This window comes from Scomber scombrus, chromosome 22, assembly GCF_963691925.1.
Source record: "Scomber scombrus chromosome 22, fScoSco1.1, whole genome shotgun sequence".
Taxonomy (NCBI): Eukaryota; Metazoa; Chordata; class Actinopteri; order Scombriformes; family Scombridae; genus Scomber; species Scomber scombrus.
This window is the reverse complement of record NC_084991.1, coordinates 17486184-17507790: the sequence shown is the minus strand read 5'-3', so window position 1 is coordinate 17507790 and position 21607 is coordinate 17486184. Positions and strand designations below refer to the sequence as shown.

At 39.9% G+C, this 21607-nt stretch overlaps 1 protein-coding gene across 1 annotated transcript in view; it reads left to right on the top strand.

The window, feature by feature from the left end:
• snd1 (staphylococcal nuclease and tudor domain containing 1) overlaps positions 1-21607 on the top strand; it is a 177855-nt gene that overhangs the window by 95204 nt on the left and 61044 nt on the right. Inside the window, exon 17 of the mRNA XM_062444103.1 lies at positions 16432-16620. Within this exon, the coding sequence (XP_062300087.1) occupies positions 16432-16620 (189 nt within the window). The remainder of the gene's footprint in view (positions 1-16431; positions 16621-21607) is intronic.

Genomic DNA, 21607 nt, shown 5'->3' with positions numbered 1-21607 from the left:
TGCTGACTGACTCATCGCACTTTTTATTATAAGAGTGCCCAGCAGTGGAAAAAAATTTATTTGAAGTAATATATGTAATTAAAATTATTTGCCTGAAGTTATTTTGGATCATATTAAGATGGGATTTTTGCTTTTATATCAGTTTCTGTCTTGGAGGGTTTTTTTTTATGTACTCAGATCATTTAATTTAGGGAAACTTAAAGTACTGTAATGTATATGTTATTAACCTAAATTTAAATTACTTGCCTTCAAAAATGCCTTCATATAAATTGGTGATGAATGAATAGCCAAATGAAACTTCACCGTTTTCATTTTCCTTTCATTGCTTGTACTTCTGCATCTTCCATCTCTGTCTGTGCTGATTCTCTAGTCAGAGCATGTCCTCTCTAGGTAGCGCTGATTAGCAGCATCTGCGTTTCTGCAGTCTTGTGGGGCAGAAAGAGGAGGAGGAATGGGGGGGGGGAACTTGTGCCTTGAAACTCATTCTTCATTTCTAGCCTCTTCAATTTTTTTCTTGTCTACCTCCTCCCATTCTATTCTTTTACTTGCACTTCTCTCTCTCGCTCTCTCTCGCTCTCAATTTCAATCCACAAACATTAGCCCCATTTCTCTCCCTTGTCTCCTCATTATGGAGGTGTTTGGAGGCCCAGTCTTGTTTTTGACACTGATTTTTGTTCTTTGCTTTTCTCAGAATGGCAAAAGTAAAACAGAGGAAAAGGGTGATTGAAACAAAGTCACAGCGAGAAGTGATTAGAAACTGATGATGTCACATTTGAAACTTTTGTGTGGATTGGACACACAACAATGACTGTTAGAAGCAAAGTTGGCTTGTCATGGGAAGACACATTTTAATAAGTAAAATAAATGCAACTCATACTATATTCTGATAGTACTATGTTCTGGGCTTTGATCTAGGAATGTTTGTATATTCTGGTAGCCTAAGAATTGCAGGTAAAATGCACAAATTCAATACCCCAAATGCAGTTAAGTCTAAATAAAACAAATACAAAAACATATCTAAACTTTAAAGGTTAGTTTTCCATTAGCCATTACACTATTGTCCATATATCTATACATCTATTCATCTCCATACATGTCACTTTGTCAAGATAAGGACAATTCATAACACACACCTACTTGGTCTTCCATTTCCCTAACCTGTATTAGAGATCTGTTTCATGGTAGCATGTTCCAAAAGACAGGTGCAGAGAGGCTGTAATCCCATTTATTTGACACCACACTGATTAAATTAACTGCAAAGGGCAGATACTGGTATAGGTGACTGCTCAAAATGCATTGCAGTCGGGGGGAGAAAAAAAAAAAACACAGGGCAAATCATATTTGCCAATGAACTGTCATTTGCAGTGCAGCAACAGACTAACTGCAGGGCTCCTAAGTAGGCGTGACTTGATTAAATCGGTCCTCCTTCTCCTCGACACACACCACCACAGAACCACACACAACTCACCGCAATCCTCTATCTCATTTGTTGATCGTCAGTTGCCATTTATGTGATTGAACGTACGGAGAGGTTGAATTGGATTGCCAAAATTGAGGGATGATTACAGGATGATTTGTCTCAAGAGGTTTTTTATCTTGTATGCTGCTGACTGGGGTCAGATCATCATTTCCTATTTTATGATCTCTGACTGCCTGTGTGCATGAAAGATTAATTTTAGCTGTCTATTATATTCTCTCAACGTGTTTCTTGTACCTAATTTTCCACTTAAAACCAAAAGGCTAAGTCTGCCAGATTTTGTTCTCTGGGTCTGCTCTTTTACACCACCTTTTTGGAAGTTACATGTGTAGCTGGAATAAATGCAGTTAAATGGAGCAGGAATATCTTTCGGTCTATTGGAATCCTGGCAGCCTCCTGCCTGTTAAGGCGACTCTTTACTGTGCTACTAGTTTATGGCAACATGGAGTACCTCTTCAGTAACTCGTCTCTACCACTTTCCCCACACTCAAACTTCAACCCCTGCCTAACAACTCTCCAACCAGCCTAGCAACCAGGCAGTGGCTTTCAGTTTGACAAGCACACAGAAATTGACCAAAAGCCATGTTGAAAAATGCCTCTGTCAGCTTTTTTCCTCCCCCTTTTTTTTTTTTTCTCCCTCATTCTCTCACTCTGTCAGCACGGACAGAGTCTGGAAAGACAGAAATGGCTTTTTGAGTGACACAGGCTGGCTATGCCATTTGCCGTGTCAACTGGGGAAAGAGGATAGAAAAGGAGGTGGAGACAAATGATGATGGCCTGGCTATGATTGTCCCGCACCCCTTCCCGCTTTCACCAGCCATCTTCTCCCCCTGAGGTCACAGTTCCAGTAGGTGTAGAAATATCTTTCACAGTGCTACGGAAGTTTTGTTTTTCCTCATATGAAATACAGCTTGAAATTATTTCTCAATATTACTTTTACTGTTTTGATAAAACTAAATTAAATGTCTAAGTAAGTAACTGGATGTTTGAGTAGATGCTGTAGGGTATTGGTAAATAATGAACAGGATACTTTTACAATGCTTGTCTGTCCCTATGTCTGTGGTTAATTTGAAATGTTTCTCTTGGGATTAAAAGAAAATAAATCTAAATCGTTTAAGAGCAATCTAGTTTGTGATTTTGTCAGTCAACACTCTTCATTATCCTGCATTTGACAAGAGTCCAGTTGGGTTTTGTCCAACTCTTCTTTAATGCCCTCATCAGCTACAGCTGTTAGTGCACTGAAATCTCGACTAAGGAATCACGTAAAACCTGTTTTGCTCCAACATGGAACTATCTAGGGCACACCATGATAGTTTTGTCATTACAGCTACAGAATGATAAATATTTAAAATTCCATTATGAAATCTTAAATTGGTTCATAATGCTGCGGTAAGTGGAGCATGAGTGAAAAAAACAGTGCTCATGTAGCAGATATGAGCACTGTACTCGCTGCAGAGGATTGGGACAAAGCAGGAAAATCAAGTATTTTCACCGATAGTCGTAAACCCCATTCAGAAGGGATTCATTAATAAACAGGATTATTTTTATTATGTTATTAATGACCGCCATACAGCTCATAAACTTCATCATGCTCATCTTTTAAGATAATAAATGTTGCTTCTACGTGTGTAATGTTTCTTCTCTCCCCGCCAACATGGCTGCCTGCACCTATTGGTAAGCACACTCAAAATAAAATGCCTAATGCTTGTATAGTAGTAAAGCAACAATCTGAATATTTTTGTTCCACTGTGACTTGAAAAGCCTCGGTATAGTATAATACAACCGATAACACAAGGCTGCCTGGAACTAATTTTTACCTCCACTGTATTGACACAGTAGCCTATAAATACTTGCTAGCTTCCTTTCCTGATGGATTTTCTCCTTTTTATTCATTGTTAGGGCCTCCAATTATAGCTGTATTGCTTTTACAATAGAAAACATTACATTCATAAGTAAGGTAGTTGCAGTACTTTACTGGACTCAACAAAAGATGCCACAGTTTCAACATTTAACTTGCAGTCTCTTTGTTGTACGAAAATATCTGCTCTTTAATGTGAGCACTGCACAAAATTGATAGTTAAAACATGACACCGTTATTTTCCCATGTCTTTGTTGCTGCAGTACTGACCTGTGATTGCAATTGAACAGCCAGGGTTTATTGTTTAGGTACTCATAGGTAAATGTATCCACAGGAAAGCAACACTGTCCTTTTGAGAGGTAATGTGGCTTAATGCCCTCTCCAATCGTTTTGACCACCCCTAAATGTGCTCAATGTGGCTTGACGGCTCCCACCAAGCTTTCAATGCTTCAGGCAGTGATTTGAAGATTTGGATTCTTACCTCATTGCTTTCCAATACCCTAGGGCCTAGAAGATGTGTCTCAAACCAGAACACAATGTACCTCTGGGAACTTAAGGGGAAAATGCTTAAAAATCAAATAACACTGTCCATTCCAATGTGTCTAGAGTCAAAGTTAATTTGAAGTTTTTCAGCCTTTCACAGAGCTGTGTGACATTTGTTTTTAACAACCATTCAATAAAGTATAGCCCAGTTCAATTTGTGTTTTCCCACCTGCACCCTTGTACCACCCAGTTAAGGGGAATTATATGATATTAGTAATATTACAAATGTAGCTCAATATTCTTCGACCAGCATGCCATGTCGCCTCTCTTAAAAATGAGATGGATTGTAGTTATTGCTGTTATTGATTTTAATAACCAGGCTGTTAAGGCCCAATGCAGATCCTTGCTCTTGCTGAGCTGCCTCTTGTGCTATGTGAGGGCTGTGCTATTCTTTCATCTGGGTAACAAATGATCTATAAACTAATTTAAGAACAGGTTTAGCATGATTAGATTTGCTGACTGTTGCATTATTTTCCCCTTTTTGTCATCAAACCTTCTCAGATACATTAGGTTTTATAATGTGCTTGGTACCCCATCTCTCATCAAACCTCCTTAAAGGGGACATGTCTTGCTTTGCCTTATTTTCAGTCTTATAATATTACAATGTAGGATGTTCATATAAAACATGGCCAATGTGTCAAATGATTAGGTAAACGTATGTAGAAGTAATCCCTGTGGGTAAAAAGCACCAGCTTCAGATTGCTTTGAAAACTCGGTTTCCAACAGTTTTTTCTACTTTCATCCCAAGCCGACGTTGGCTTTCTTTATATGGTCATCTGCCCCAAGCACAGTTAACTGCTCTTTCCACTAACATTATTGCGTTTTTTCCATTATGTTGGGTTTAGTCACGCTGAGTCATGACTCACGTCGAACTGTCACACTGTGCTTTTCCATTATGCGGCACGGCAAAATAAAATAAGTAGCTCACCTGTTGAAGGTGTTATTGGTTGTCTTCAGCTCTTCACAAACATCATCATAACTGTGGCTCTTTCGGTTTGTACTATTCCTCCCTGCGTTATATTTAACTGATCCACTGATCAAAGAGCTCCAAATATCACCATATGTTGTTGGGACGACTGGCTTTTAGCACAGCTAACGGAGCTTTGCTAATTTGATAAGGAACACATTTCTTACCCTGTAAATTTAACAGTTAAAGTCTCCCATTTAGTAATTTAAAAGCTTTTAATACAAAACAGTAAAGCAGGAAATGTTGGGTTTGCATCAGTGGTTACTTAACAAGACTCTGACACAGCTGTCCCTCAGCAGGCTTCCAGAGGCAGAGTTGTCCAATCAGTAAAGAGTGGGCTCATTGGGAGAGGGCGTTAAATAGCATTCCGACTGCCAATTAAGAGACAGAGGCTGAACTGAGGGGATACATAAATGGCCACTATAAGATTCACAGTTTTTTTAAACTGAGGATCATGTAAAGCTGTGTAATCGAAAAATACAAATATAGAGCTAAAAATGAGCATAATACGTCTCCTTTAATAATGGATAATGTACAAGTGTGAATTTAATGGGAGATAACAGGACAAGTGCAGTCCAGGTAATGAACTGAAATGGGAGGCCTTAGTATGGTGCAGTGTGAGTTGAAGGATCAAGCTTCCTCATCACACTATCGATCCATAAGGTCACAGAGACAGACAGAGACAGACTGAAGTTGATTTTTTTTGGTCATTATATCACCAGGGGTCTTGCATTACTCAATGTCGCTGACCCTTTCACTGTGTTGGGACTTGTCAAACCCCTATGGTATCTAATTGTTGTACATGTTGTGGCTTTGGGCAGGAAATGACAGAAAAGTAAGATCACAAAGGTCAGTGAGCATCACAAAGGCCTGCAGGTTCTAACAGAGTCCATTTCCCTTTACACATCTCAGCATGACCTTGTTCATGTGTTCTTTTAAACGGGCTATGACTATGTCTGACGAGTACTACAAGGTTTTCAAGCTGTAATTGTAAAGTATAGTGGTTAAATTCAAAAGTTCAGTGAACATATATATCTTTCCCTTTATTCATAGCAGTTGATTATCAGAAAATAAAAGGATGCAAAGTCATTCAGATGTTTCAGATTGTATGTCACTCGCAAAAGGACAAATTTGTTTTGACAATACTCACTTAAAATGCCTGGTGCAGTCAGTTGAAACCCCCCAGCAGGAGGTCGCTCCATAATTTATTGCTTTAGTTTGGTAGTCTACAGTAGGTCATTTGCAGAGGACAACCCAGCTTCATGCATTGATCAACTCGCTATTAACCCCTGCTTTTTCTCTCTCTACATATTTGCTCTCACTCATTTTCTGTGAAAGCCTCAAATGTCTTTCTGCCTATGTTTAACTCTTAATACTTTCCCTTGGTACTGGCAGACACTTAGGCTATAGACTTGGGGGGAAAAAAGAACATAAATATAGATGATGGACCTTACCGAAATCCTCCAGACATATTAGAAATGATGTACTCTGGAATAATTTGTGTCTGATAAGTTGTTTTCCAGAAGAAACCGTAATAAACTAAAAATAATTGCTTTACTAAAAAGTCCATTCTCACACTGGTGTAAGTATAGCATATTGGCTAGATGCAATGTCATGAATCATGCTCGTACATACACGTCTTAAAGTCAGATTGAAGGTGAGGGAAGAGAAACTTTCCCCATTTTAGAAATTAATGTAAAAACAGCCTTTGAGTGTCAGACTCTGCTGAGACGTCATTTTTAAACATCCAAGAGAAGTAACAATAAGCAAAACACATTTTTTTCTGATAGATGTAAATTTGAACAATTGTGGAGACTACTGAGCATTTAGACACGTAACACTGAGTGTGCATTTGAATACAGACCATGTAGACTCATTTGTATTGGATGCATTAAAATAAGAATCTATAAGATGTGGCAAGGACAAGAGGGTGATCGTGTTTTTTCCTCACGAAAGATATTGAAATGACAGAATTCATCAAAAAGCATTGAAATCATACATAAAATATGTGTAAAAGCACCCTAACTTCCCCAGCTACATAAAAGCACTTTGATCAGTCTGGCCAAGGACTTACTTGGCTTGCTGTATAATGAAAGCCAAATGCCATGACAGTTGTCTGTATAGCAACAAACAAAGGGATCATCATGACAAACATCAATGCATTTGGCAGTAAGTTTGTCTTTCGTGTTAGTTGAAGATAGCCTTATAGACCCTGTGTCAATGTCTCAACTCTTATGAAGGAGGACTACCGGGAAAAACAACAGCTACATTCTTACATCAATTTCAGCTGTTGGTATTATTTTTCCATTTTCTCAACAATTCTCCTGTGGCGCATGGAGCGAGCATAGTTTGATCTCAGCTACAAAGGCTGAGTGATGCCAGGATATAATAACAGATTCACAAAGACTAGCAGGTAGCAGTGCCAAATAATTTTGTCTCACACCTGCGTTAGCTGGAAGCATATCAGACTTATTCTGTCTGCTCTTGCCCACTTCTCTATCTCTCCCCCTTGACCCCCTCCACCAGCTTTACTTTATTCACCTGTTTTGTCAGAATAGTGATGCAGGGCAAACATCAATTATCTATTGATGAAAGAAAAACTCATTAATGGGCATCAGGCAGGTTTAATGGTGGGGATCATGCTTGTTTGCCTGACCGTTAATGGCCCCAGCCATTTGAGAAGCTGTTTGACTTTTCCCCACCCTGCCACCGACAGACAGCAGCCTGCCACTGACAGTGATGCATGGGGCCCCCTGAGTCACATTGATCACCCTGGGAGAGTCTATACACACACAGGCTCACACACAAACATTCCTGTCCAACGTGCATGTTATTGTACCATTGCTAGAAGCTAAAAACCCTCAATTGTCTGCAAGATGTTTGTTTTGTTTTTTGTTTATTTTCCTCAAATTGAAGCTTGACTCTTGTATAACAGCTGATCTAACATCACAAGTGCATTAACTGGTCGCAAAGTCATAGAAAATCGCTGGATGTTGTTATATGGGTTATTTGCTACTCTTCAAATTTAGAAGTATGAGATGGAAACAGGTGGACAGGCAGAGGAAAAGCAGGGTATTCGTGACTAATAGGGGACTCAGTAGTTAGTTTGCTGTAGTGCCAATAAAGTATTTATACTCCTCAATGCAACTACTGTCATAACTGCAGATTCTGAGCAAGTGAGGATTTAGGGTTGTGGGTCCCAAAACAGCCCTCCCACCACCAAATTGTTTAGAAAACCATATTGCGACACACTTGAGCTCCGCAGTCAGCACTGTGGACAGCAATATCCAGCTGAGGTGAGTCCAGTCCTCACCTTACAGCACACTGTAAATGGAGATCATTCTTCTTTTAACATGAGCGCTGCCCTCCATCTCCACCTGCTTGTTGTTCTAGCACAATGGAAAGTCTTTTAAAGCTCTGATTCCAGGTGAACCCTTTGACTTTTACACCTCTTATTTGTCATAGCATTCACTTCTTATGGATGGTGGAAGCATTTGTCTTTTTACAGCATATTTTACAGCCTTCCCCCTCTCAGGCTCAGCTCGATCAACATCTGACAAATAGCTGTCTGTCCTGACCTGTGGACCGATAGTTAATGAACCAACCTAGTTTGGAATTGGTTTGTGCCAGGGGTTTGGCCCGTAGCCTAGAGCTTAGCTGCACTGCTAGCTCACCAAAGCAGGAACAGTCAATATCCTGCACCCACAGGCATCCTTCTGATAGCCGACGGGAAGCTTCACCTCATCTAACCTTTTCTAAAACCCCACTGTTTTAATTTTGCTGATACAGTATTCTTTGTCCTTCAGGTTTTTTAGAATATGTTTTGGGTGGACTTTGTGTGGTGATAAAAGTCTTAATGCTTGTTATAGTATTAAAAAGTCAACCCATTATTTTTTTAATTTTTATCTGACTGAGAGAATGTCTTGTTTTGTCTTTTGATGCAACCCAACATCTTTTGGAAGTTTGTATAATCCCAGCAATCTTATTTTCTTGTGTTTGAAAAAAATAAATTGGTCATGCATGTTAACAAATATTAATGATAAATTAATGAGAATTGTCTCATTGCTCGCATTTTACCACAGTTTAATGATTGTTGACCTATTTTACCCTCCTTGGCATGCATTCCCTTCTTTTGTAGCGGGGCGACACAGGTCATCAGTTTGCCAGCTTACCTCTCTGTAACACTCACTGCAGCTGCTCTCACCATGTGAAGATTCTTTTTTTTTTTAATTACAGGCCCCATTAACATGCTATTTACATCCTTGTCTGATCTATGCCATTAAGGGATCAATAGCGGTTTGTTTAATTCATTCATTTATTCTTCACTGTTTCTCTCTTCTCTCTTTTTTTTTTTTCAAAGTTGATCTATATTTATAGATTTCTACCGGAACCAACTGGCCTTTTCCTCTGTCTATTCAACCATGGTGACATGCTAACACATTTAGCCATTTTATACCCAGGCATTCCTGGTATGAGGGAGTGAGATACTGGAAGGTATTGAACAAGTGTAGCACTTTAGAAAAGGGGGTCTTTTGTTAGAGTTAGGTGTCTTTATCGGTAGGACTTCAGGTTAACTACATGTGAAAAAATGCGTATTAAAATGATCTAATGGCTTATGTTTACTTTTAGGGATTTATCTGTGCCACTTTCCTTGCTCCTGCCTGCTGTGCTGTGCTACCATGTTCCCATAACAGCAGTTTATGGACCTTAGTAATGGCCATACACTATCGATAATCGTTTTTAGAGGGTGACATGTAGTTATAGTGCATGTGGCTTGTGTTTTTCAGCCAAATGACACCACTCTTAAATTCAGTGCAAACAGCTCTAGGGTGTTAGAATACCATATTTACTTACTTTACAGATTGTCATTTTGTCATCAATCCATTTGCAAAGCAAAGGTTACCCCACATGAACGTGTAGATATACCCAAAATGTTTCTCTGGTTAGAGCTGTCCACATTGTCAGTGCACTCACAACATTTTGATAGAGTGCACATTTGTACATCTAGCAGCACAAATCTAATGGCCATTTTAAAACACACTCTTGTACACATACAAACATACTGCAGGATCACTATGTAGCCAAGCAAGTTCTCTTTCACAGAGCTGTCATAGCTTATAGCAACTCTGGCACACTCAGAGTGTATTTATTATTTTATTACCTAGTAATAGTTGTCCATTTATTTATTTTTGCTCCACGTTCATCCGTTGTCTCAGACATGTTGATTCAGTTAGCAATAGAGCTTTGATTAGTTATTATCGCCCAACAGAAACACCTTCACGAGATATTGATTTTTGGTTGAAATCTGATTAAGGTTGTGGTTGTATGTCTTGCTTGGAGCTACAAATGTATCATTTAAAGGAACGCTCTGTGTCCACTTAGAAAAAGCTGATCCATATAAGGCAGCATATGGGGCATTACTGGAAGAGAGACTTTGGTTGGATGGGGCCGAACATACCCCCAAATGGAGTTTTCACGCAAGACTGGGCTTAGAGCAGGGAGGCTGACCTGTCGATGGTCAGCTTTCTATACCTAAATCCTCATGTGCACATAAAAAGGACAAACTGTCCTTTTCATGTGACATTCATGACTCAGAAATAAGTGTTCAGAACCATTGATTTTTTTAAGTGAATAGGGAAGGTTCGGAATATGAATTAAGGTACTGAGATTATCTGATTGCTCTCCCCTTTTTCCCCTTTCTCCCCACTTTGCACCTCAATCTTGGGCTTAGGATCACTCATTGCTTAGAGGAGGTTTGATCTCTTTGCCCCAGCACACAAAGCACACACACACACACACACACACACAGACTACCCACCTCCACATCACTCCTTCAATCTTCTCCTAGGCTCAGTTTGATAAATGGCTTATTCTGCTGGATGAGCAAAAGGCTGTAGGTGGGAGTCAATCCAGCCTTTCTTTTTCATTCTTTCTGACTTTCTTTCTTTATTTCCGCCTTTCAATCTTTTATTTTTTATTTTTTTTACTGTTTCTCTGGTTTATCTGCCTGCCTTCATGTGCTTTCTCTGAGTCAGGGTGATGAGCGAGATTAGCAGGTAGTAGGATAAAGACGGAGAGTAAAAGAGATGATGCTACTTAGTTACAGTCAGTTACTCTTGGCCTCCCCCCGCCTTGTCATATTTGCTGTGTGTGCGGACATACGATAGATTTACGCACACATACACACACACACACATAAACTCAGATTCATTAATGTGATGAACACTTGATCCCGTAACACTCACATAGATGTGTGCATTCAAGCGTGTACAAACACACCCACATAAATATTATACCTTGAATTATTTGCTATGCTACTTAAAAATTGTTATTTTAATTTAATTGATATTTTTATATACTCACACACACACACACACACACACATTCTCAGGCTTAAGAGAGACCGGTTAAGGGGCAAAATACTGTAGCCATAAAACAGCCGCCTGTTGTTGTTGCTTAATGAGAATGAATGAATACATGCCAAAACATCTCCACCTGCCAGTCTTTTCCTGTTGTTCACTGCTTGGATCTGAACATTACAGAGCCCTCTTTGACCAAACACACACCTTTCTCTCTCTCTGTCACTCATTTAAACAACAATTCACCAACAGCCTGGAGAGAACACTTCGCACAAATACTGTTTGCTACTGTCAGAGCATCGGCCTTTAAACTTTTATGATCAGAACTGGTAATTTCACAAAAGCAAACCTAAATGTCTTTGAGGATAGCTGTGATGTCCGTAATTGGAATGTGTAGTAAAACTCATGTTTAAGTAGTTGTGGAGTTTCCGTCAGTGATGATTGAATGCGCTGACTGACAGATTAATCTCCTCTGTGCCTTGCATTATGGATATAGCTTTTTCTTCTCTCTCTCTCGGGAGAGAATGCATTGCACATAATGTATGCATAGAGCAATACTCGAATTGAGCTTCTAACCTGTGTGCCAGGTTTGACCTCATGGGTTCTGAAATGGCTTGGTCACATAAGTGGACACACCCTGTTCCCCTCTAGGTATTAAACATTTGTTTTGTTTGGTTGTGGTGATAAAAAGAAATCCCATTGCTTGCCAATTTTAAATTGCCAACCCACTGTGTTCTTCCTAGGGCTGCATCTGACTCAGAGTTGTCAGTCGAATCAGATTTGACCGTTCAGTACTAAGATGCGACTATTTGTTCCTTTTTCTTTTCTTTTTTTAAAAATGTATATGGACTATCTGGCAATCAGAAAATCTATTTGCATTTCAGTGATGATTTCAAAATAATTAACATAGTCGAATGCAACAGAGTCATAGGTAGCTGCATATGATTCAAGATTTGAATTGTGGCCTATTAGAATTGTTGACATATTAGTGTCAGGCTACCGTCAAGCTCTTATAGCCTATTTTTTGAAAACAATACAAATTACATGTAAATGAATAAACAAATGGAACAGTTTAAAATAAACTCACAGCATTGACCATTATGAAATAACAGACATATCTTCTTCAGTAGGATAGCCTACTTGATTTATCTTAGAAGATTAAAACTAACTAAACAAAAACAAAATAACAAATTAAATTATTTAAGATTGGAATTATTTTTTGATGAAAATAAAAACAGTAGGTTGGAAAATGTCATTATCCACATGAAAATAACTATTTCTCTTCAAAAGGATAAGCTTTAAACATAAAATGAGTAACTCTTAAGTGTAAATAAATTAAACACTTACAAATCTTATCCTTGTGCATTTTTGTAAGCTTCTTTCTGTTTTATCCTGTTATTGTGAAGCACACTCTCAAAAGAAAGACGATTCAACTCATTGCCTTTCACGGGGCATCCTTGCTTCTTTCATTTCTTTTAGTGCAGGTTTTGGCTCTGACATGATGTGTCACCTACTGCTGTCTTTTTTGATTTTTTTTGTTCACTTTCAAACAGCTAAGTGAATTAAATCTGCTGCAGTTTAAAAACCATGCCCTTTGGCCAGGTTTCACTCCAATGCCACCAAATGGCTTTGTCTTTTGTACTTGTGAATGACTGCGAATGTGCATGTGCTCGCACACACACGCGCATGACTTTTATGCGTATGCGTATTTTGTCGTTTTCTCTTTTCCGTCCACTGTGTCGACACAATCCCGGCATTTATGAGATTACCAGAGCCAATTTGTGTTCCGGCGGGAGCCATCTTGGCTTGGAGGAGGTCTCCGCTGGGAACCATCTGGGCTCTACTCAAAGCAGTTTCCACTCCGCCTGCACTGTCCTCTCCACATTGTGACCAAAGCTATTTACTTTAAAGGGAGGAGGAACTGACATTTTATGTGTGTATTTGTAAAACTCTGAAATTCAGCCTGCATATCAGGCTCTTTAGGTCTGGGGTGGCAATCTTTCTTCATACTGTGTCTGAGAAGGGGAAGAGGGCTGGTAGAGAAAGCAAGAAGGAAATGATGTTGGTACAGTTCTTCATAGTTTATGTGGAGTCTTAAGTAAGGAATACTTTCATAATAGATGTATATATTGATTATTTAATTGAGTAAGTATTTAGTTTAAATCGAAAAATCACAGTGCCTAAAAATTACATATATAAGTTGGAAAGGAGTTCACTTACAGACTCAGCACAAAAGCACATCAACAAAATAATATTAAATAAATGGTTAAACACATCAAACAAATGGCTGAAAACAAGCTAATAACATACAAAGAATCATAGAGAAACTTCTCATTATTGGCAATGATTGCTTGAGGGATAAACAAATTATGATCAGTCCGCTTTCAGATCTTTAGTAATATTAAGTGCAACATATTGTACTAACGCTAGTATTACTCTGCAATCCACGCATTGATTTAAAGCCTCTCCACACTGATCTCATTCTGTCAGTGGAAAATTGGGCTTCCACTCTGCTTATAAATGAATTTGTCCTTCTTAATTTAACATTTGACCTCTCTATTAGCCTCTTTCATCTCTGCCACGCTGCCCAGTGAAATGTCAGTTTCTTTTTATTCAATGATGCTTTCAAGGACTTGGTCATCTAAGGCTTATAATTCAGATATATTTTTAACGTCAGCCTGGGTATCACACTCTCCCTTAAAGATATATATATAATGTTTTGTGCTGAATGGTGAATTCTTACATGAATTTTGTCCCTGTGTAGTTTTTTGCTTTTCTTATTAAGCTCATTTCAAAGTGTTGCAAGTAATGCTAATGTTCATAGTATATTCATATGTACCAAAATGTCATTGTGATTGTTCTAAAAATCATCCATTAGTCATCAAGTGTGCAAATATTATTAATGCTGTGTGCAGTAACACCACAGCTCTGTCAATAGTGTGCCGTTGTCAGTAGCAGGCTCATTTTCTTACCATCATGTTGGCAGTATGTGGTTAATGAAGTTTCCCTGAAAAGTGGTCCTGGAAAAATGCAGACTAATTTGGTCTAATATGATTCAAATGAGTGAAAGCTGTGTTGTATATTACCAATAATTTACAACACTCTCGCCTCAGCATGTCATCTCTGATGTCACATGTTAACATCGGTTCTCATAAAAGCGTGATTGATCTAACTTCCTTGATGTTTGATTTCTCCACATGGTAGTGACATTCATCACGTTTATCTCACTCCTGTCCTCAAGGAAACATACGGGTACACACGAATATCTCCTTGACCTCAAGATAGCTTTCTGCTCCCAAACTGAAATCTGTTTTTTAAGATAAGGATTGTAAATTATCAGCAGTATTGAAACAAGCAGGCAAATAGGACATATTTTGAGTATGTCATTTACATTTGTGAACTTCCATTTTATTATTATATGGCAGGTTTTGCTTTAGAAGCTTCCTGTATGCAGGCTTTACTGTTTTATAAGAGTCCAGTTTGTAAGTGTGGCTGCACTACTTGTCTTTTTTCAGAAGGCCAGTGGCTCCACCGATCGGAATAGACAACTTCTAGTCAAGTTTCTATTTTTCCCTCAAATTGGATTTTCTCCCAGCTAACAGTGTTGTTTTTAGTTGTCGGTGTTGTTTTATTTTTGTTTTGCATGTTCTGCCTTAGTGGTAGTTGTTAACAGTTAAGTTGGTTCCAGCCATTCTAGCCATTTTCCTGCACTCACCCACTTCCCCATTTGACATTTGGGTGCTCTGAGGACCAGTGCCGCTCTAATAGCCTAGTTATATAACTGCTTCTGCACTTAGAGACAAAGAGAGATAAAATGGGGTGAGTATCTTAGATAGCAGAGAGGAAGAGAGAAGGGGAATAAGAAAAAGCAGATTATACCAAGGCAGATGAGGTATGAGTGAACTTGTATCACGGTCAGGTCCTATGAGGATAGACAAATGTCCTAGCTGCTTTTTTGTCTTTTTTTTTTTTTTGTTACCTTTGCAGCACATTTTCAAATGTAAGAGATAAACACAGTAATTATTATTAAGGATATTATTTAGAAGAACATAACATGACATGCATTAGAGGATACAAATCTAAATTTTCTGTTAAATCTTTGAGCCATCAATGCATGTGTGCAAATGTTACAAAAGAGCACATACACTTTTTATTCATTTTTCCATGCTCCTTATGTGAGGGCTCAATCTAATACTAACTGGATCCAGAAAGTGGAAATATATGTATGTAGCTGCCATATATGCCAAGGTTGTCAATTTTGTTCTTAGTAATAGAACAGATTATGCTTTCATTAATAAAAGCATTTTACTTTAGCTGAGAACAAGGCAGAGCAGTTTACAAACTTAATTCCCTTCAGATTTCCCTTGTGGCTGCAGGGCTAAGCAGCCCGAGTCTTAATCGCTTGACTTCTCCCTATCTCTTTAGCACACCTGCCCTCTCACTTTCTCGCTGACTGAGGCTTTCGAGTAGAAGGAAAAAAAAATCGATTGATTTCCCACCCCCTCCCGGTCGTCCATCACTTATGAAACAAAATGTAATGAATAGATAATTAGCCTGAATAGGCAGAATTTGGTTATAGTCCATCATGGACAATGTTGTGAGATCTTTCCTACTTTGTCAGCAGGGTTAGCTATTTCAGTGCCCTCATTTGTTAACTTAAGGGAATTGCAACTTGGCTGTCACTAATTGCAAATGATTTACATTACAAAAAGCAGGATGACGATATTTAGAGTCTTAATTAAGGTTGAAGTGCAAGCTCAACACTCATTTAAAGCCGTTCAAACCGTTTGCCAACTGTGAAAACTTGCTCTGCCTGTAGGTAGAAAAAGAAGTTGCTTCTATTGCGAGCTGGCAGTAGTGCTTCATTGAGATCGTCATGAACACAAAAATTTGCATGACACAGAATGAAAAGTGTTGTGTGCAATGTTGACTTAGAAGAGAGTGGACTGATTGGGGAATCCACAGCAGAGGAATGAAACAGGATCTGTGTGTGTGTGTGTGTGCTACCAAATCAATAGAGAGCTCAGGGGTCTCCAGTGATGTGTCTATGTAAGAACAGTGGTAACTCCTTAGAGGATAACCCCCTCCCTCTCTTCCTCCTCCATTTTCACTTCATTGCTGTAATGAAATCTCAAACCTAATCTCAGATACAGAACATTAACTGAGCCTCTTCTCTTCCTCTCCTTTTCTGCCCCCCTCCTTTTCCTCCCCCTCTGTTCTGTTCCAGGTGGAAGTGGAAGTGGAGAGCATGGACAAAGCAGGGAACTTCATTGGCTGGCTGCACATCGAAGGTGTGAATCTGTCGGTGGCGTTGGTAGAAAACGCTCTGTCCAAGGTCCACTTTACAGCAGAGCGCAGCGCCTACTACAAAACCCTGGTTTCAGCAGAGGAGGGATGCCGACAGAGGAAAGAGAAGGTAGGTCCCATTTAGACAGAGAGCTGCAAGAATGGACTTCATATTACACTATCAAAATGATGGCTACACTCCCAACTGACATAAAACTGTCTTCCTAAAGCTTATGTGTGGTGAAAGAGGCACCTGAATTTATTTTAGTATTGTTCTTCACATTCATCTCACATCGACATTTATTAAAGCAAGATTTAAAATGCATTGGTTCAGTTTAGTTAGAGCTCAAGATACATTTGTGCCTCAGCGGTATCGTACTGTCATATTTTTCTGGCACTCTATAGAAGAAGTGCAACCTGGGTCACTGGATCAGGATTTACTTTGCTGGCTTTCACATCCCTCTACAGTGTCCAAGCTCTGGCTGCCTGTCGACATATTTTAGAGGAGAAGGCGGCCTTACTTTGTTCTCAGTCCATTCCTTGCAAGCCATTCAAACAGCCAGCTCTGTCTTCCACCTTTAGCATCAGTACTTGTTTGCAGTACATCAATAGAGTGCACCATTCTTCAGAACTGAGGGGAGAAAACTTAAATGCTGTTTGTTCCAATAAGAGAAGACACAAGCACATTCTTCTAGAGGTTGGCAACAGGATGTTTCCTCTGGCAACACTCAGTGTACTTTCAACAGCAACTCTACTATTCTCCCTCGTAAACTTTCACACACTGCCCTTGTCAAAGACAAACCTCATTCCCCTTACCAGCCTGACAGCCAATTAGGACAGGTGGTGCCGTGACCTTTGGTTTCCATTTATATGAAAATGTGCTCTTTTTTTAATCCCACCAGGAAGTGTGTATAAAAAATATGAAGGAAGAGCAATGTGGAAATGCTCTGTCTGTGGTTCAGAATAGCCACATATTTGCTTTTATCATTGAAGCTTCCTTTCCTCAATGGGAGTCCTTTGATGGATGGAGGCCTCTCTCACACTGATCCTGATCTCACCCTGCATTTTCATTATGGCTCCACGAGTCACCCCTGCCAGATGCATGAAGTGCCCGGCCAGCTGTCATCTTTGTCCCCTTTCTCTCTATCTCAGTAACTTATTTCTTTTACCCTCTGCCTCTCTCTCTTCTTACACTCCCCCACTCACTTCTACCTATTTGGGTCCTTTAGGAGACACAAAAGCTTCTCTTCTCACCATATAAATGTGATTTATTGCTACAGCCAAGAAGGGGCTGTATTCTTTTTTTCCCCCCCTCCTCTGAATCTATCATTTTCGTAGTCAGTGTGTTCCGATTCGTCTTTCTTGCTCTTGGCCTCCGTCTTTTTCTTACAGATACTCTCCATCTGTGTCTTCCCAGCGCAGGTGAACCTTTTGCCTGGAGAGAGGGGGGGGGGGTAGAAAAAGAAAAAAAACCTTGCCAGGGATGTGAGCACACCGACCCTGCCATGTTAAATCTAACTGCAGCAAGAGGGCACATTCCTGACACCTCTGATGACAATTTCACTACCGGTTTCCAACCCCCTTTGCAGCGTTGAGACAGATTGACTTTCACCACAAGGTTTTGACTTGAGCTAACCTGAGTGTGGACACGGCCGAGAGGAAAGAAAGCAGAATGGGGGCCTGAGCTGACCAGACAGACAGTGATTATGTTTGATGTAAGTTTGCCACGGGCACCAGTGCACAGATCAACCACAGCCTGATTTGTTTGTGTGTGTGGTGAAGAGTGTGTTGTGTTAATGGAGCACAGCACAGTTAGTAGCATGTGTGTGAATGCATACTATGCAACTTGAAGGCAGATGAAGTGGGACTTGGTGTTCTAATTAACCCGTAGAGACCATCTACAGAAAAGCTGAGAGCTTGGCAGTTTTTTCTGTCTTTCTCTTTTGAAGTCGCGGCCGGTCTTTGTCTGTGTGTAGGTTGAGGCTAGGTAGGGCAGAATGCATCTCTTCCCATCTCCCTCCCTCTCTTCCTCTTTTCTCATTGCCCTCTCTTTATTGTCCCTACGGCTGTGGATATGGAAGACATCAGTGGTACTGCTGTGTCAGGAATCCCTACAAGAAAACAAGGTTGTCGTAATGAAATGGACTCAGAGGGTGTGTGTGCGTGCTCTGTCTCTCTCACACACACACACACACACACACACACACACACACACACACACACTCTCATTAAAGAAAACTTTGCGTTGGTGGTCCAGCAGGGACCCAGGACAGCAAGGGGAATTGAGGCTTGCTGCAGTAGCATCCTGGACAAAAACTGCTTAGTTCGAGTGACTTAAGTGAATATGAGTTTTTGCTACAATGAGACCAATGGGACAAAGTGATTGTGTTCTAAATGAAGCATTCCAATGGGTTTGAAGAAGAGCCTTTTCTACAGCTCAGCATATTATGATCTTGCGTATCAGCATCTCTTCAAACAATATTTGGAACGGCCCTCACGACAAACCTAATTCTCCACACAACCAGAAGGCTCGAGTTGTAGACCCGGACACATTCCCAATTCGTTTTTCCCATTATGTTTATTTATGGCTAAGCTATTGTTTACATAAATCTCTCTGAAGCGTGTCACCCCTGTCAGAAGCCCATTCTCATGCTTTCAGCGCTAACATTTACATGATTCAGCCAGAAGACAAACCGGGGACACTGTATAAATGTATTTCATTTTGTTTTAACAATGAGTTGGTTGTTGCCAAGCAATGCTCTTGTCTCCCTTATAAATCTGTTTCCTGTTTAAAAAAAAAAAAAAAAAAAAAGCATTCTCGTGTGTCTAGATTTTTCCTAGTGGTGGAAAAACTAATTCTTGCTTAACAGGCATCTCTGTAAACATGGCTCGTTTCAACATTGCATTTTGTCATGGTAATGTCAGACAGCTCATTGCAGCTATTCATATGATGTTTCAGTATTCCCATGCTGCAAGTTGAGAAAAATAAATTTGACAAGATAGCAGCAGTTTGGCTCAAAGTGAATTGTGAGCAGCAATTTTGAGTGTAAAGAAGTTGGCTATAGCTTTCATTTAAGTTCCCCTCAGACTGAACAGGTGTGGGAGTTGGTTTGTCAATATTTGATTGCGTCTCAAGGGACCCTTTTTTTTTTTTAAAACAAACTATAAAAAAAAAAGAAATGAAATACTGAGAAAAAGAGGTAGGGTAATGAGAAGGAAATCAATTTATATTCCCAGTAGGCCTTTGTTCTTCTCTGCAAGTCAGAGCTTTTAACCATCCGCCAGTGTTGAATGCTTTTTTGGCAGTGTATTTTCCATCAATATTAAGGCATACATCTACTTGAAAGAAAAGCAGCCTAATAGCTCTAAACCGGCAGAGAAAAGAAACATGCTAGTAATTGGAGTGGCCTAATTATGAAGAGGTGAATCAACAATCGGCTCTCAATAATAACCAGAGTGTGCTTTCTGTTGAGCAAGGGTTTTTTTTTGTTGTTTTTTTGTTTTTTTGCTGTAATTACCCAACCTTAAAGGAGACACACTCTGTTGGATCTTGGAGTGGGAGAGAGGAAGATGTGAAAAGAGAGGGAGGAGAGAGAGAAAGAGCAGAAGAAGATATGACAATCCGTGTTAAAGATATTTCATGTCACGGGACTCTCCTCCTTTCATCCCCACCCGCCCCTTTCCTTCAATCTTGCTCACCCCTCTTCACAGACCACTGCCTTTCCTTTAATCTATTCACTGTTCTCACATCCTTATGTTTACCCTCTCCACTTGTTCCCCCACTCTCTTTTCTGTCCTCCTCCAACTAATCATTTTTGAATCCCCTCTCATTAACTGGATTAATGGCATCTCAGACGCCCTGTGTCATGCCCTTGTTCCCCTCAGCTGCTTTACAGCGTTTGGATCGTACAGGACTGTTCCTTTCCTTGGCCTGGACTCTGGTCAGGGTGAGTCAGACTCTTGCATTGCTTGTACCCCTTTTAAGAAAAAAGAAATCCCTTGGAAGCATAAACCCAGGATCCGGTGCTGCCTCTCCTTATACTTCACCCGTCCATCAATGCCACTCGTCAAAGCACATGAAGCAGCATCGCTTTGACATTGAGCTTGGTGACGTGTCCTTGGTGGTGCCTGATTGAAGTACATAATCTTGTTTCAGCCTTTTCTTTTTTTGGGTGGAATCCAGAGTTGCAAGTCCGGCCGACTTGACAGCCACACTGCCCAAAGGCCAGTGCACACAAGTATACATTAACACATGGCACAGAACAACCGTTTTTGTTCTGCAAAGGAAATCACTTCTTGGATTTGCTGTGATTGGCTGACTAGCATTGTAAGCATGTCTGATTATATCAGTACGTTGCAATTTCTGTCCCTTTATCTCACTTCAATTGCCTCTGGCTCATTCTCTCAAGGGTCAAGTGGTTTGCCTCACAAGCCAAACATCTCAACATCGAACCGGAAAACCCTACCCTCAACTCGTGCTTTTATCTACGATTTCTCACAGTTTTTAAAGACCGTGCAGAAAGCAACATCTCCCCGTCCTCCTATGGAAGCTGTGTCTTCTCAGCAGTCAGCACATCACACACCTGGCTAAACAGAAACACGCTGTGGATGAATCAAGATAATTGGGCTTTTAGTGAAACTAATAGGCTTGTGTCTCTCAGTTGAGGCTGGAGGAAGTTTACCTCCAGTGGACTGGTTTCACTCATTAGGATCGGCTATGGTTAGCATTCTGTCCTGTTCCAATAATAGTGATCCTATGACAATCGACATGTTATGGTGTATTTTACCTGAAGCGATTAACATTCAGTTAATTTAGAGGAAACACATGATTTGTACACTTGACCATTTTCTGTTACATATTTAGCATGCATATTCTCAATCTTGTATAAATAGTCCATGTAGAATAACATACAAGCAGCCTTGTTTGGTTTCCATGGATGACAGTACCTTTTCTATTAATACCATGCTCAGTGCTTTCTTAAGCCCCGAAGCCATTGAAATGCTTTCAGGGTTGCAATCTTTTTCTCTTCCCCTCCCCATTTTTCTTAGCATCTCATAGTGAAATAACCTGTGGCAGTCTCAGTCAATAACATGGAAAAATGCTGGGGATTAATATT